The sequence below is a fragment of the Panthera onca genome, chromosome D4 (genome assembly GCF_046562875.1).
Source record: "Panthera onca isolate mPanOnc1 chromosome D4, mPanOnc1 haplotype 2, whole genome shotgun sequence".
NCBI lineage: Eukaryota > Metazoa > Chordata > Mammalia > Carnivora > Felidae > Panthera > Panthera onca.
In genome coordinates, this window is record NC_138351.1 from 74,025,606 (window position 1) to 74,041,385 (window position 15,780).

A 15,780-nucleotide genomic window follows, 5' to 3' on the forward strand; every position below is an offset into this window, starting at 1 on the left:
AGGGATGAATGGAACAACAATATAGCCTTCAAGGGGAAGGGTCTTCCCCTATGTGTTCATCATTATATTTCCCCCTCCTATTTACTGGGAGCTACTACTTTTTCTCAAAACAACCCTAGTAGGGGTGCCTGGGTGGTGCAGTTGGTTAAGCATCTGGCTCTTATTTTAAAGAACGGGCCCCAAACCTGCTTGGGATTCTCTCTGCCCATCCTCCACTCGCAAGCGCGCATACGCGTGCACTCTCTCTCAAACATAAATAAGCTTAAAAAACAAAACAAAACTCTAGTATATTGGGCTGGAATGCCATGTGATGGAGGTACACCTAGACCCTATTTTGTTATTGCATTATATCTCTCCTTTACCTCTGCGTCTCCTTAGAGGCCTCCCTCCCCAAAGGACAACATAGTGTGGAATTACAGTCATCAAGAGAATTTTGAAGTTCACCTATAGGGGCACTTGAAACAAGGCCAGAGCCATTTCTCAGAATATCTGCTGACCCCGTACAGGTCATCAAAAGGCAGGATTAGTTCAGTTTAACTGGTTGCTTGATCATGAGAACATAGTCCATAAGCATGAATCCCTGTTTATGGTAGCATAGTGTCTGTGACCTTGAATTTTCCCTATCTGTGCTTGCCGAAAGCTTAGAAGTCCTCAATAAAAATAATGACTGCAGAAAGCAGAAGAGCAACTAGATAGATTTGTCTTTGTTTTATGGTTTTACACATCTGAAGAGGAACATGACCTTTATCATTTTAAAAATAAAAACTCTCTTCCTTATTTTCTTTATCAGGAAACACTGTAGGCAGTCTCAAACAATTGTCTAAGGTTCCAGACTATGTCTGAGCTGGAGAAAAGGGACCATGTGGCCGATGTCTGACTACTTCTGTGTAGTCTTTTTGTGGGGTCTGATCTCCATAGTCCCTATGATTATTGTTTCTTATCCATCATTGTACACTACCAGGAAAATAAAAAAGAATTTGAGGTTTAGAATAAATCCATTAAAAGGAAAGTCAATGCTAAGACTCAGAATGGGCATCAGAATCTAGCCTTCTTGCCAATTTCCTAACCTCTGTTCATAAACTCACGTTTATTTTGCTGAAGATGCTAGACTTTGCAAAGAATCTGGCCCTCTCGGTGCTTTACAGTGTGCCTGTTTTGAGAGGAATAGAGAAAACTTCTTTTTTGATGATCCTCAGAAGTAGACTGAGAAATAATTAGACCTGAATACAGGGATGTTCTAGAACCTATTTGCATAAATGCTGCACAATACTTATTAAGTGGGGGAAAGGGAAAGACAGAACAAAATACAAAGCTATGTGGCATTCAGCATAGAATGTGCCATCTCATTTTCCACATCTGATAGTATTCAGGGCAATACAAACAAGTTGGCATATAGCTGACTTCAAGTATACAACTGAAGATAAGATAGAAAGTGAATAGTGTAAAGCCTTCTGAGAAATAAACTTTTTATACTCTGTATGAACTAAGTTCTGTAGAAGCTTATGCTTGCTTGCTTGCTTGCTTCCTTGATTGATTGGTTGATTGATTGATTGATTGATTGATTTCTGTAGTCAGATCCTAAACCTTTCTCTTGTATTTCCTGAAAGATCCAGGGACTTGTCTATGCTAGAAGGAACTATTTCAAACCAGAGCAATTCTGAACTATACACATGAGTGTCGAGAGCCTCTTTGTGTTCTCGGTTAGGAGACAGGATAAGCAGAAAGGGCCTTGAATGTGGTCTTGGCTAGAATATTTTGTAGGAGAAAAGCAAGCATAATATTTTGGTTTTGTCTTCTCCCACAAAGTTTATCCATTGGATTTTCCTGATCTAACGTCTTTTATCTCCTCATATTCCACGGAATGATAACACTACCACTTGTCAGGCACTCTGCTAGATGCTTTAAGCTTTTTATCTCGTGTCACCCTCCCAGTAGTCCTCCACGTTCTACTGGCCAGGAACCAGCTCCAGAGAGGGTGAGTGAGTCTCCCAGGTTGTACAACCAGAGCACCTTCAAAATTCTTTGACTATGTTTCCAGCTGTATAGTTGAGCTCATCACTCTGTTATCTAAAGTGAAGGTGCTTCTCCAGCACGGGTCCCTCATGAACTCTGTTAGAGAAAACTAGTTGACCTGAATTGCAAAATAAACAGAAGTACTATATTCCTAATTTTTTCATCTAGCTATACACTCAGCTTGGTAAATAAATATTGGAGATGGATTTTGTTGTGGATTGAAAGCTAGGAATACTCAGATTTTTTTTTTTTTTTCAGTTTTATCCTTGAGTGATATATTCAGATTATTATTTTTTTTGGTTGGTATTCTCTATAAATAATTTGTAAATTTGATGAAGTAGAAGGATAAAGATAAGAAGAGAAGTGAATGATAGAGGTTTTTACAAATCAAGAAATTGCATAAAAGAACTATAGCTACTTTGTAGACCTTGAACCTAGTTCTTGGAGACAGTGAGGTGGAGCTATATTAGAGAAAAAAGTTCTTGGACAGCAGCAAGTAGTTCAAGTTGGCTGTGGAGTTGAGAGAAGCTTGAATAAACCAAAGACAAAAGAGCACAACTCATGATTAAACCATTTTTTTCAGATTACTAGTTGAAACAGCAAATGATATTGCTGTGCCACTGCTCTTTGATTTATTCTCAATTCAGTACCCATTTTTATTCTGGAAGAAGCTGAGCTTGGATCTTCTTAGATTAAAGCTATTGAAAGAAACAGACTTACACTAACCAACTGCCAGTTTACCTCCTGTAAGTAGAATTTCTCTTCTGAAGAGAAGGGGTTAGATGTGTTTGATTTGCTATAGAAGATGAATTATCCAAACACATCAGACACAGCACTGAAAAGTCAAGTAGGAAGAGAAAAGAATATAATTGCTTTTATTTTTTATGCTTTAATAATCAATTTCTAAGATATATATATATTCCCATGGCATGTTTGCTGGAACAGACTTGTAGCGAGCCCAGGATTGGTTTGAGTTTGTGTCTGCAGTGTATGTATATACATTAATCCACCAGATTTGTACCTTCATACACTATGGGGCAAGCCTTGCATAGGATTCCATTACAAGAAATCTATTGTCCACTCACAATGAAAGAAAATAGATTCTATTTCCTAGTATGTTTGAAAGTGAAATTTATCCTACAAAGATGACATTTAAAACAGGTGCATACTTTGAAAGGCGTTCTTTAGATTTGGACAGATGAATTATCGGGCCAGTGATATGTCTGAAGAGATTTGATGATAGGTCTTCATTGAGCAGGTGTCTCTAACTATAATGAGGTACCTAAACAAGTAGGAACCTGTGGGTCTTAAAATGTTAATGGGAAGAATATGTGAAAGTTCATCAAGGATTTCAAGGGTGCAAATCTTTAGTTTGTGATGCTAAGATCTTGCTTTTTAAACTGCTCTTTACATGTCTTCTTATGCCCAAAATGAAAAATTAAAACTGTTCGGTTTCCCTGTTTAGCTTTTAGCATTGAGGCTCCTTGGAGAAAGACTGTATGTCTGGTTCATCTCTGTATCTTATTTCCCTCAGTCTTTTACACCAGAAGACACTGCAAATAATCACTGAATCAGTGGCCAGGATTCAGGTTGATTATGTGAAATGAAGTTATCCTTTATGGTTTTCTTTTGTTATAATCACTTTTCAAACTCTTATTGGAAGAGAACAAATTGTGACTTCTACTTGAGTCTCTTTATGAGGATGTGTTCTCAGTCTTTCTGGCTGGCAAAAGTCTTCTCATGCTTGCTTCACTGCACTTACTCGGCTCAAAAACTATAATCTGTCATCACTCAGATACCAATGCTCTCTCCCTTCTACCATGATTCTTTTATCCGAAAACTGCTGCCCACTTATATTTCTCCCATCACTGAAATTTTCTGGGTGCTGTCGTGTTGATTTTTTGTGTGTGTATTCTGTTTTTACTCTGTGCTATAAAAATTTTATGGACAAAGAGCCTGTTACAAATGTCCTTTATGTCCATGGTATTAATAATACCAGATTGTCAAGCTCTATAATTATGAAATAATATAGTGTCTGGCATGAAAATTACTTAAATTCAGAATTGAACTTTGATTATCCCTTACTGATACTTTGCCTCGTCTTTTGCTGGAAATACAAGCCTGTTTCTTAAGCTTGCTGTCATAGAATCATGAGACGGGAGTTTGAAGAGGGGAAAATAGGTGACTGAATATTTGTGCTTTTAAGTTAGACATACATAACTCCCTGAATCTAAAAAGATTTCCTGGTCTAAGATATGCCTTTTTCCACCTCCTAGTAATGCTGCCATATTACCCTATTTCCTTCACAGCACTAATCACACCATGAAATTGTTCTGTTTACTTTGTCATTTCTCTCTCCATGAGGTACCTTGTTTGTCTTATTCACAGAATCACTAGCACTTAGCTCAGAGTTTGGCACATAGTAGGAGCTTGATAAATATTGATTGATTGAATGAGAGGCACACTCAGGCTCAGGAATTTCTAAAGCACGCTTTTCCTCCACAGACTGGAGTTGAGGGACACATAAAGAGAATCCACCAACACCTCACTCTCAGCTTCCCACTCTCTACCCCCACCCCAGCTACAGGAGTTTTTGCTCCTTGGTTTATGTCCCAGGTGGACTTTTGCAGTAAACCAGTAATGTGACAGTAAAGACACAAGGCTGAATATCCAGTCGTCTGGACTTAATTTAATATAGAATATTCAATTTATACCTGTTTTCAGTGTTCTTAGCTCTAATGCTCAGCTAAGATTGAAATTGTATCTTCTGAGCACATTGCTTGCCTAGGGCAGTAATAGACCTTTTCTTCAAGTTTAAATTAGCTGAAGGCTGGTTGTCCTATACGTGAAAATGTATTCTTAATATCTTCATAAAACACAGGCCATCCAATTAGGTGAATTGTTTGAAGTACTTTTTTTTTTTTAATCTACTGACATTTATGGTTAGAAAGCCTTAGAGAAGTTAAATTTCATTAATGACATCAATCTGTCCGTTATACAAATTGTTTCTTGCAACCCAAAGAAACTACTTTTCTTTTTATGTTTAAATTTAGGTGTACTTTGAACATACCTATCAAAAGAACAATTCTGCAGAGTAAGGGTTAAGTTTCTGAAACCCTAGGCACAAATCCCTTGTGCACCAGTCCTCAAAGGTAATCTCTATTGGATGAAATCCCACATAAACAAATAGTTATCAAGAATCAAGATTTTAGGGGCACCTGGATGGCTCAGTCCGTTAAGCGTCCAACTTCGGCTCAGGTCATGATCTTACAGTTTGAGGGTTCAAGCCCCACATCTGCCTCTGTGCTGACAGCTCAGAGCCTGGAGCCTGCTTCAAATCCTGTCTCCCTCTGTCTCTGCCCCTCCCCCACTCGTTCTCTCTCTCTCTCTCTCTCTCTCTCTCTCTTTCAAAATAAACAAACATTTAAAGAATAAGGTGTATAAAAATAACAAAATTTAAAAGATAATCAAGATTTTATATCATGAAGTCAGTATATATAATTCTTTTTCTTTAAAGAATCTTCTGCCGAGTCTCAACTTTTCCTGCAATCGTGGACCATTCCCACCATACGGGCACAAGCCATATGGCTGACAACAGTACAACGGTGCCTCCTCACCACCACCACCACCCGACTACTTCGGCCCACCACTCTCATGGCGGGGGAATGGACGGTATGATGATGGTGAGTACCTCAGGAGAGGCGGCCCTTTTACCCCCACTTGGGTAATAGACTGGCAAGTTATCATCTTTAAAGATCAGTTTACTGATGAGGAAAAGCTGAGACGGACTCAGACAAGACCAGTGATTTGCCCAAGACCACGTGGCAGGTTAATTTCAGAGCCACACCAGAACCAGGATTTCTGGGGCTCTTGTGTATTTCTTCCATTCAAAATTGACCCTTTTCTGAATTAAGTTCTGCTTTGTGTGGAAAAGAGAAAAGGACAGTGCATTTATCACGATGAGCGCTGAGTAATGTGTAGAATTGTTGAGTCACTATATTGTGTACCCGAAACTAATATAACACCGTCTGTTGACTACACTGGAATTAAAATTAGAAAGAGAGAGAGAAGTTGGTGGTGGGGACAAGGAAGAATACTTGTAGAGCGTGTCTATGGTGATTGTGCTAAAATGAAGTAGAGAGCCTCCCACTTCAGTGAAGGTCTCTTACAATCCAGAACTGATACTTTCAAATGCTCTAAGCTTCTTTACCTGAAATCTCTAATTGACTTGTTTTGGTTTTCTGGCAGTCTATGACCTTCTACTTTGGCTTTAAGAATGTGGAACTGTTATTTTCTGGTTTGGTGATCAATACAGCTGGAGGTGAGTAAACCTTCATCATCAGGTGGTATTTGAGAATGACACATGAGAGGCAGTGACAAAGAATCTAGAAACCCAGCAGCTTTTTCTGCCATAATTACTGAATGGTTATGGTTATGATACATAATCATCTTCCTATTAACTGCCTAGAAGGTAAGGATACACAATGCTTATTTTGGTCCTACAGTAAACCTTCCTTAAATAACATGTTTTAGAGTTTCTGAAAAATAATTGTTTAGATACCAGATAGGAGTCTTTTTTGCAATCCATTTCCTTTCATCCTTTTCTAGAGTGCTTCCTTATTTGATAAGTTATTGATCCTGGACGTAAGACTATAGTCAAGGTAAAATGACATAAGGGGGCGCTTGGGTGGCTCAGTCGGTTAAGCATCTGACTTCAGCTCAGGTCATGATCTCACAGTTTGTGGGTTCAAGCCCCACATTGGGCTTTGCGCTGATAGTATGGAGCCTGCTTCAGATTCTCTGCGTCTCTCTCTCTCTCTCTCTCTCTCTCTCTCCCCCCCTGCCCCCTCAAAAATAAACATTTAGAAAAATGACATAAGCATTTTGCATAAACCACAAAATAACCCTAGGTAGAAAACTATTGATCCAGTATAGTCCTTCCATTTTATATGGATAGATACATTAGGGGTCAAATACTGAAATGATTAGCCCTAAATCACATAGCATTAGTATGTCAGAGATAGGATAGGGATCTAGACTTTCTAGACCTCCCTACTCCTGTGCTCTTTCTAGCATACCAAACTGGTCTACATCATTCCTGATTCTTGGCATGGCTCATCTTAGGGTCATTCCTACTTTGCAGATAACTAATACCCATTTCTGTGTGTCTGTAATGTGAAGTGGGTATGCCTTAAATTCAAATTGCTCAAGCTCAATCATCAGTTAAACTGCTTTCATAAGGTATATCTTTGGAGCCACAAAATCAATTTGGAGAAAAGGGGAAGCATTTAGTTCAAGTAGTGTGTTAAATCTGGAGTTTGAGTATATTCGTATGATTATTAACAATGTGAAAGACTTAGAACTAAAATGTTTATTCAAGAAATAGCACTTTATTGGGGTTCCTGGGTGTCTCAGTCAGTTAAGTGCCATCTCTTGATTTTGGCTCAGGTCATGATCTCACAGTTAGTGACTTTGAGCCCCGCGTTGGGCTCTGCACTGTAAGTGCAGAGCCTGCTTGGGATTCTCTCTGTCCCTCCCCCATTTGTGCGCTCTCTCTCTCTTTCTCTCTCTCTCTGTCTCTCTCTCTCTCTCTCTCTCTCTCAAAATAAATAAACTTTAGAAGAAAGAAATAGCACTTTGTTTTTAAGTTCTTAAAATTCTAGTTACTTAACGTACAGTCTTATATTAGTTTCAGGTGTACGATACAACGATTCGGCAGTTCCATACAACACCCTGTGCTCGTCACAAGTGTATTCCATAATCCCCATCACCTTTTTCACCCATCCCCCCCTCAACCCCCTCCCCTCTAGTAACCATCAGCTTGTTCTCTATAGCTGAGTCTGTTTTCGGGTGCCTGGGTGGCTCAGTTAGTTAAGTATCTGACTTCGGCTCAGCCCCACATCAGCCTCTCTGTTGTTAGCACAGAGCTGAGCCCGCTTCAGATCCTCTGTCCTCCTCTCGCTGCCCTCCCCCACGTCCCCTCCCCGCTCCCCCATCTCAAAAATAAATAAACGTTAAAAATATTTGTTTTACAATGTGTTGTTTTTTTTTTTTTAAGTTACTTGATTTATTTTGAGAGCCAGGGGAGAGAGAGAGAGCACATGCAAGTGGAGGAGGGGCAGACAAAGACAGAGAGAGAGAGAGAGAGAGAGAGAGAGAGAGAATCCCAAGCAGGCTCCACTCGGTGCAGAGTCCAACCAACACGGGGCTTGAACTCATGAACTACGATATCATGACCTGAGTCAAAAGCAAGAGTTAGACACTTAACTTACTGAGCCACCCAGCCACCTGAAGAGTCTGTTTCTTGATTTAGGTCTCTTTTTTTCTCTTTGCTCAAGGAAATAGCACTTTACAATGTTGTCTTATTCCCCTTTTGCGTACTCTATGTTGTGTGGTTCAGCAAATTTATGACATCAAGCAGCCAGACCTAAAGGTTATTGTTGTTCAGATGATTTTTTTGTATCATAATCAGAAAATGAGTAGGTTCCTCAGTGGAGGCAATGGTTTTCACTAACACCGTCACACCCACCGTCTTTGCTATTCTCTTCTATCTGAGCAGTAGAGAGGTAACAATGTAATGTGTTCAGACACTGAAAGGAGCCCTTTTTATGTTGTCTCTCTAGCTTGGACAGCACACCACCTAGTGATTTTGCATGTTTGACCATACCACCATCTTTTCCTTCCCTACTTAGAAATGGCGGGAGCTTTCGTGGCAGTGTTTTTACTAGCAATGTTCTATGAAGGACTCAAGATAGCCCGAGAGAGCCTACTGCGTAAGTCACAAGTCAGCATCCGCTACAATTCCATGCCTGTCCCAGGACCAAATGGAACCATCCTTATGGAGACACACAAAACTGTTGGGTAAGAAGACTGAACCAGATCCAGAGGGAATTTCTAGAGAGCTGGATTAGTTAAGCAGCAAAGCAGCTCTTTTATTAGCAATAGCCCTCTTCTTGAGTTACTGGTGATTCTATATCTACCCAGCTCTAGTCTCATTTGGTTTACAGTGTAAGACTATATAGAAAACCTGTATTCCGTCAAAGAAAGTATTTAGATTACTGCTGGTTTTTCCCCACAGATTGGCAAATGCCTTTCGAGATTTTTGAGTTTTAATAGAAATGTAGGTCTTAAAAACTAAATCGGAGGGGTGCCTGCGTGATTCCATAGGTTAAGCATCCGACTCTTGATTTCAGCTCAGGTCATGATCTCACAGTTCATGCGTTCGAACCCTGCATCGGACTCTGTGCTGATGGTGTGGAGCCTGCTTGAGATTCTGGCCCTCCCTCTGGCTATGCCTCTCCACTACTCATGCACACCCACGCACTCTCTCTCTCTCTCTCTCTCTATCTTTGAAAATAAGTTAAAAAAAAAAAAAACTGAAATAAATTGGAGTCCTTGAAGACTCTTATAGACCAATATGCTGCTTTCAAGCAAGCGCAGTATTATTGAGGCCCAAACATGTTGTGACTTACCTAAGGTGACAGAGCTGGTAAGTGACAGAGGGGATAGCCACGCCTCCTGATCCCCTGTAAATACTTTGTACTATACTACCCAACCCTTGATTCTATTTCTGTTTTTTTAGAATGTGAACTTTGCAAAGGTGGAAGGCCTGAAAATGTTCAAATAAGTATGGGAGGGTTCAGGGCTTCTGTTTTGGGATCCATGGTAGAGGTAAGTTAGGGAATTAGTCCTCCTTCCTCTCCTCCTCCTGCGGACATAGAACTATATCTGGCCGATCCTTATTAACCCGGCAGCCCTATCGTGTTTCACTCCAGGGACCGTATACAACATACATACACAAAGAAGCCATGAGTTGCCTGGTTGGCTGTGAGGAGTCCAGTTCAAGCTGAGCTCGTGACCAGAACTGTCCCCCTTTCTCTTGAGCTGCCCAGACACTGCTCAGGGTCCCTGATTGCTATGTTCCTCTTTGTTCTCCAGGCAACAGATGCTGAGCTTTCCCCACCTCCTGCAGACAGTGCTGCATATCATCCAAGTGGTCATCAGCTACTTCCTCATGCTCATCTTCATGACCTACAACGGGTACCTCTGCATTGCAGTAGCAGCGGGGGCTGGCACAGGATACTTTCTCTTCAGCTGGAAGAAGGCAGTGGTGGTGGACATCACAGAGCATTGCCATTAGCGTTCAACTCCATGGTGCGGCCTTATCGATTGCAGTGGGAAGCAGTTCAAGACTGAAAGACATGATTCCTTCTCCAATCTTCCCTTCTTGCTCCTTATTTCCTTTCTCTCTCTCTCTCTCTCTCACACACACACACACCCCTACTCAACAGAGGCTTAGCTTTTAGTCTCTGAGCTAAGGTGATAACCTCCCTGGGTTTTTTCTAATGATCTGAGATTCCCTCAGAATCTCTCCTCCCTCATCATCTTAGATCCAAGTTACATGTTCTTGTCCAAGCCAGGTAGCTTTCTATTCAAGACTTGATCACCTGCTTCCTTTTTTAGTCCTCTGTTTTTATTTTGTTAACAGACAGTGTGTGAATTTGGTGGGTTTCTCCTGGGTCGGTGATGGAAGGAGATTCTATTCAGCTAGGATTGATGGAAGCTGAGGGAAATTCTGGCCCAACTAAACCCAGAACCCAAACTTAACACTTGAAAGTGAGTTCCAGTCTTTGGATTCGATAAGTGTGAAATACATTGTGCCTTTCACTAGTTGTGATGTGTTGCATCAGAATCTTTGTAGTGTGTAGAAGGTGGTTTGAGACTAAACACAGGGCTGGGGCGTGCAGAAGTGTGCATTCTTAGGTGGCTGGCTCGTGAACTTGTGTTCCTACTTGACATTTTGATTAGAATGAACTTGTCAATCAAAAAAAGATGACAATCGATTTGAGAAAATAGAAATAGATATTTTAAAATAAAACCATTGATACTTTGACTTGGTACCTTGGATTGTCACAGCTGAATGAATCAAGAGTTTGAATCATTTTCTTTCGTTATTGTTTTCTTATGTTGGCCTCTAAACCAGTGGTTTTCAAACTTGAGCATGCATCAGAATCACCCGAAGGGCTTGTTAGAGCACTAGCTTCTGGGCCTCAACCCAGAGCCCCAAAATTGGCATTTCTAACAAGTTCCCAGGCGATGATTCTGCTGATGGTCAGGGGACCACGCTTTGAAAATCTCTGTTTTAAAACTAAGGAAGTGTCACCTGGTGCGGTGAGCTACCTGGTATTGGGCACAGGAGTTTGAATTGCTGGTGGTAGGTGATATGTCTAAGCTTAACTCGTGTACTGAATGCTGCTGGTCAATACTTAATCATTCCAGAAACGTCTATTCTGCTCCAGCTGTGTGTATGTGTGCCCAAGGGCTATAGCCAAAGTAACTTTTATCAGTATGTATGAAATCACTAGTCTTTATTTTTAAAGGTCTGTGGTTTCTTAGAAGTAGCTTGAAGATTGAGGAAGACCCTTTGAGCTGCAGTATAAAATCAGCTAGTCATGGGTCAGAAGGGCAAAAGCCCAGCCCTCTCTTTGGAGAGGTTTAGGGTATGGTCTGCTGATCATCAGATTTTCCTCAGCCCCCAGCATCCATGTCCACACCAGGCAGGTCCTCATCTTCTACATGACCATCTTCGTTACTCTCTGGGATTTCATTAGATCACATGTGACCAAAACCTCTTTTTCTCAATGAAGAACCACACTGGGTTTTTATTCTGTTCAGTTGTTAGGTTACACTGCAGTCTCGTTCCCAGTCCAAACTACCTGCATGAAGTGACTCTTCCTGTGCTAGTCTAAATCCTGCCCTCCTTGGTGCTAGACTCCAATCGTGCCTCAGGGCAGAGGAGACAAAACACAACTATTCTGTTGGTCTCTGTTGTGGTTTTGAAGTTTGTACTTTCTCTGTGGGTGCCAGTTAAATATTGGAGGGCAAGGAATGTGTACTTCCATGGCTTTAAATCAAGAGAGGGTTATCAGCTTCCTGGATCGAGGGTAAAATCTAAGAACCAAGATTTAGAGTTTTGTGCTTTTCTCTCATTCCAACCACTTGTGCTGATATTTAGCAAGAGTGGAGTGAATGACAGGTAGCAACAGAGTCCAACAGGAAGGTGTAAATAGCCTGTTATTATCTCAGAAGCCAAGGAATAATAAAACCATGAGAAAATAAGACTCAATGTTTAATAGTGACCCTGGTGCTCTCTGGAAATCTTGGCATGAGCTGCTATAAAATATCCTTTTCAGAAACAGGACTTTATCAGTAAGGTAAGAAAAATCGAGGCCAGTTAAGACAAAGTGCTGTGAGTTTGAAACTCAACAGAGAAACATCAGTTGGGGATAGGTCTTCAGGTATTCAAGATCGAGTGTCATGTAAAACCTGAATTCCAGCAATTCTTAGATTAGGTTGCCAAAGGAAGAAGCTAGTGAAGGAGAAACAATTGAAACCTTAAATTCCATCTTTCTTGAGCTCTTGGATTGTGTTAATGATCTCATTGACTTTGATTTGTGTATCTCTGTTCATCAATTTAGTGCCTGACTTCTTTGTTCCTTCTGGATCCAAATTTGTTTTCTTCCTTCCCTGTTCAACATCTCTTAGAAGCCTATATCGCCATTTCTTTGGCTTTTCTTTCCCTTTCTGTCTTTTCAGTCTTTAATCCCATGTATCTGGTTTATTAATCTCCTTAGCCCTCCTGATGCAGTGGACATAGCTGTGCAGGGGATCTAGCTACCTGTCAGAAGTTGTAAAACCCCTTAAGCACGCGTTGAGGAGAAGTTGTTCTGCCGGAATGTCTATAAAAAGCTGAGTAAAGGGCTGCCTACTAGTACCACCTGCAGAGTCCCAGAATCTTAGGTGCTGTCTCCAGTCTATGTTGGAGGAACACTCAGCCCCTTGTTGTCCATGAACAGGGAATCCTCTGTGTCCAACAGCAAATGAAAAATTAAGGTTTCTTCACTACTTCTATGGTAGGACCGTCTGGAATTCTATTTCAGACTGAGGCTCTGGGCTTGGGATCTAGCCACAGAGTTTCTTATAAGGAGCTGGAAGGGGAGGGGGCAGGGGTTACATGTTCATGTCCTTTAATTTTGATCCTGCTCTCTCCAGCTGCTTCTTTCAGAAGATACATCTAAAGATACAAAGTCTGCATTTGATATAATGCCTTAATCACTGAGTCTACAATTAATGTTGACCGTTTTAGATTGTAAGCTCCTGGAGAGTAGTATTGCTGTAGTAGGAATGTTTTAACACTGTCATATGTAAAAGAACAAAATAAATATTTTGATTTTGTGATTCTATGCATGTCTTTCTGCCCAGAGTGACAGTAGAGTAAGTGGTCTTTTTGTTGGCCATTACCATCAATTTTTAAGATGTCAGACTTTTAAGTGTTTTGATCCCTTTACATTTTCATCCTACTCTCCTTAAAATGACGAGCGAGTACATGCCAGAAGATCTACATGACATTTCTCACAGGAGGCAGGGTCTTCATGAAGCTGCAAATAACTCAGCATACCACGGATTCCTGAATTTAAAAGCTAACCCACCATATCCTAATCTCTTCTTCGGTGTTTATGCTATTGGGCAAGAGGCCCTGAGTTGGGCCTCTAGGATCTTCACGACCAAGGCTTGAAGTGAGCACTGGCCCTGCCTATCCCTTCAGAAATGCCAGTGACAAAGTCCATGAGGAACATGGACTTTGGAGTCCAGCATACCTGGGTTTGAATCTTGGCTCCCCCACTTACCAGAAGTGTGACCTTGGGGCATGTGGGTGGCTCAGGTGGTTAAGCTCCAACTTTGGCCTGGGTCATGATCTCACGGTTCGTGGGTTCGAACCCTGTGTTGGGCTCTGTGCTGACAGCTCAGAGCTTGGAGCCTGCCTCGGATTCTGTCTCCCTCTTTCTGCCCCTCCCCTGCTCATACTCTCTCAAAAATAAAATTAAAAAAAAAAACAGAAGTGTGACCTTAGGCAAGTGATTTTGATAATCCCTAAACCTTAGTGTTCTCATTTATAAAAAGGCAATAATGGTACCATTTTCAACTTGGGAGCAATATGTATAAGCCACCTAGCACTTAATAGGCAACTGGACGATAGTAAGTATATTTTTGATGATTTTTACTCCAGCTTTCAGGAACTGAAAGGTAAGCTCTTCGGGATGAGGTTAGTATCTCTTCACGAGCACCTGACCATTTTCTAGAAATGAACACTAGGACCTAAGGAATAACAATTTATGTATGGGGTTTTAGTTGTGTCTAAAAGGATTTATGCTGCAATAAGCCCTTATATACTCATCTGGTAAATGTCTCCTGTATACAAAAAATGGCATCCTCTCACTCTGCCCCTGATAGCCTCACATTCTAGACCCAGCAGGGGGAGACTAGGAGAGCAGTGTAGCCATAAAGTTTTGACATGGGTTCAGAAATCAATATGCTTGGGTTCAAATCTCAGCTCTACCCCTTAATAGCTGAGCATTAGTTTCCCCTTTTGTAAAATGAGGATCTAGTACTCTCACAGGAGTTAAAGATTAAATGAGATAATCTGTATAACGCACTCCATACAGTGTCTTTACATATACAGCCCTCTGAGTATTGGCTCATTAGGAGGGAAGATGAAATTAAGGAGGCTCAATGTTTTCATGCTTCTGTGCCTATTCATGCTGGGAAGTGACAGCTTAAGACAGAAGCTAGTTTCTCTCCCCTCCCCCACCCCGCCTTTTTTTTTCTCTTCTATCCTGGCCTTTGCAGGCTTCGAGGTAATGTACTCAATTTCCCTATCTGGAGCCTGACTCTTGCTCTGTCTTTAAGACCATAACAGAATTGAAGGTCTTTTATCAAACTGGAAGTATAAAGGTTTTGAAAGAACAGTTGGAGAAAGAGAACTATATATCCTTTTCTATCACTGCCTCTCCCATGTGTATTTTTTTAATGTTTATTTTTGAGAGAGAGGGTGCATGCACAAGTGGGGGAGGGGCAGAGAGAGGGGGACAGAGGATCTGAAGCGGGCTCTGTGCTGACAGTAGTGAGCTCAATGTGGGGCTTGAAATGAACTGTGAAATCATGACCTGAGCCAAAGTTGGACACTCAACCGACTGAGCCACCCAGGTGCTCTGCCTCTCCCATAATCTTTTTACCCAGCCTTCAACTACCCCTAGAACTGGGTAAAATCTTGCCAAAGGGTCTCTTCAGAACTGATGATTCTAGGGGCGCCTGGATGGCTCAATTAAGCATCTGACTCTTGATTTCAGATCATGATCTCACAGCTCATGAGTTTGTGCCCCACGTTGGGTTCTGCACTGACAATGAGGAGCCTGCTTGGGATTCTCTCCCTCTCAGCCCCTCCCCTGCTCAAGTGTGTGCATGCATGCACAGTCTCTCAAAATAAATAAATAAAATTAAAAACTGATGACTCTCGAGGCTCCTTCTACCACAGTTGGCAATTCACTGTAGTTGAATGAAACAGTGAAAACAATAGGACGTGATTTTTTTTAAGGTTTTTTTTTTTTTTTTTTTTTTTAGTAATCTCTACACCCAATGTGGGGCTTGAACTCACAACCCCGAGATGGAGTCACATGCTCCTGAGCCAGCCAGGCACCCCTCCTCCCCTCCGATTCTAAATTACCCTCTCAGATTAGCTCCTGGTGGCAAAAATTCTTAGGCAAGTTGGAAAAGGATGGCAAATTGGAATGATGGGAATATTGTTGGCATTCCTATTATCATATTTCCCTCCACTGCCTGTCCCCCTCCAAATTATGCCCACACTAGCTACAAAGCCATTCTGTAAACAGATTCTGGAAACCCACAGCTTGATCACATTTATACAAAATC

At 41.2% G+C, this 15,780-nt stretch overlaps 1 protein-coding gene across 1 annotated transcript in view; it reads left to right on the forward strand.

The window, feature by feature from the left end:
• SLC31A1 (solute carrier family 31 member 1) overlaps positions 1 to 13,251 on the forward strand; it is a 40,691-nt gene extending 27,440 nt beyond the window's left edge. Inside the window, exons 2-5 of the mRNA XM_060608971.3 lie at positions 5,531 to 5,696; positions 6,262 to 6,334; positions 8,706 to 8,874; positions 9,952 to 13,251. Coding sequence (XP_060464954.1) covers positions 5,598 to 5,696; positions 6,262 to 6,334; positions 8,706 to 8,874; positions 9,952 to 10,153 — 543 coding nt within the window. The 5' untranslated portion in view covers positions 5,531 to 5,597 and the 3' untranslated portion in view covers positions 10,154 to 13,251. The remainder of the gene's footprint in view (positions 1 to 5,530; positions 5,697 to 6,261; positions 6,335 to 8,705; positions 8,875 to 9,951) is intronic.
• Positions 13,252 to 15,780: the final 2,529 nt, after the last annotated feature.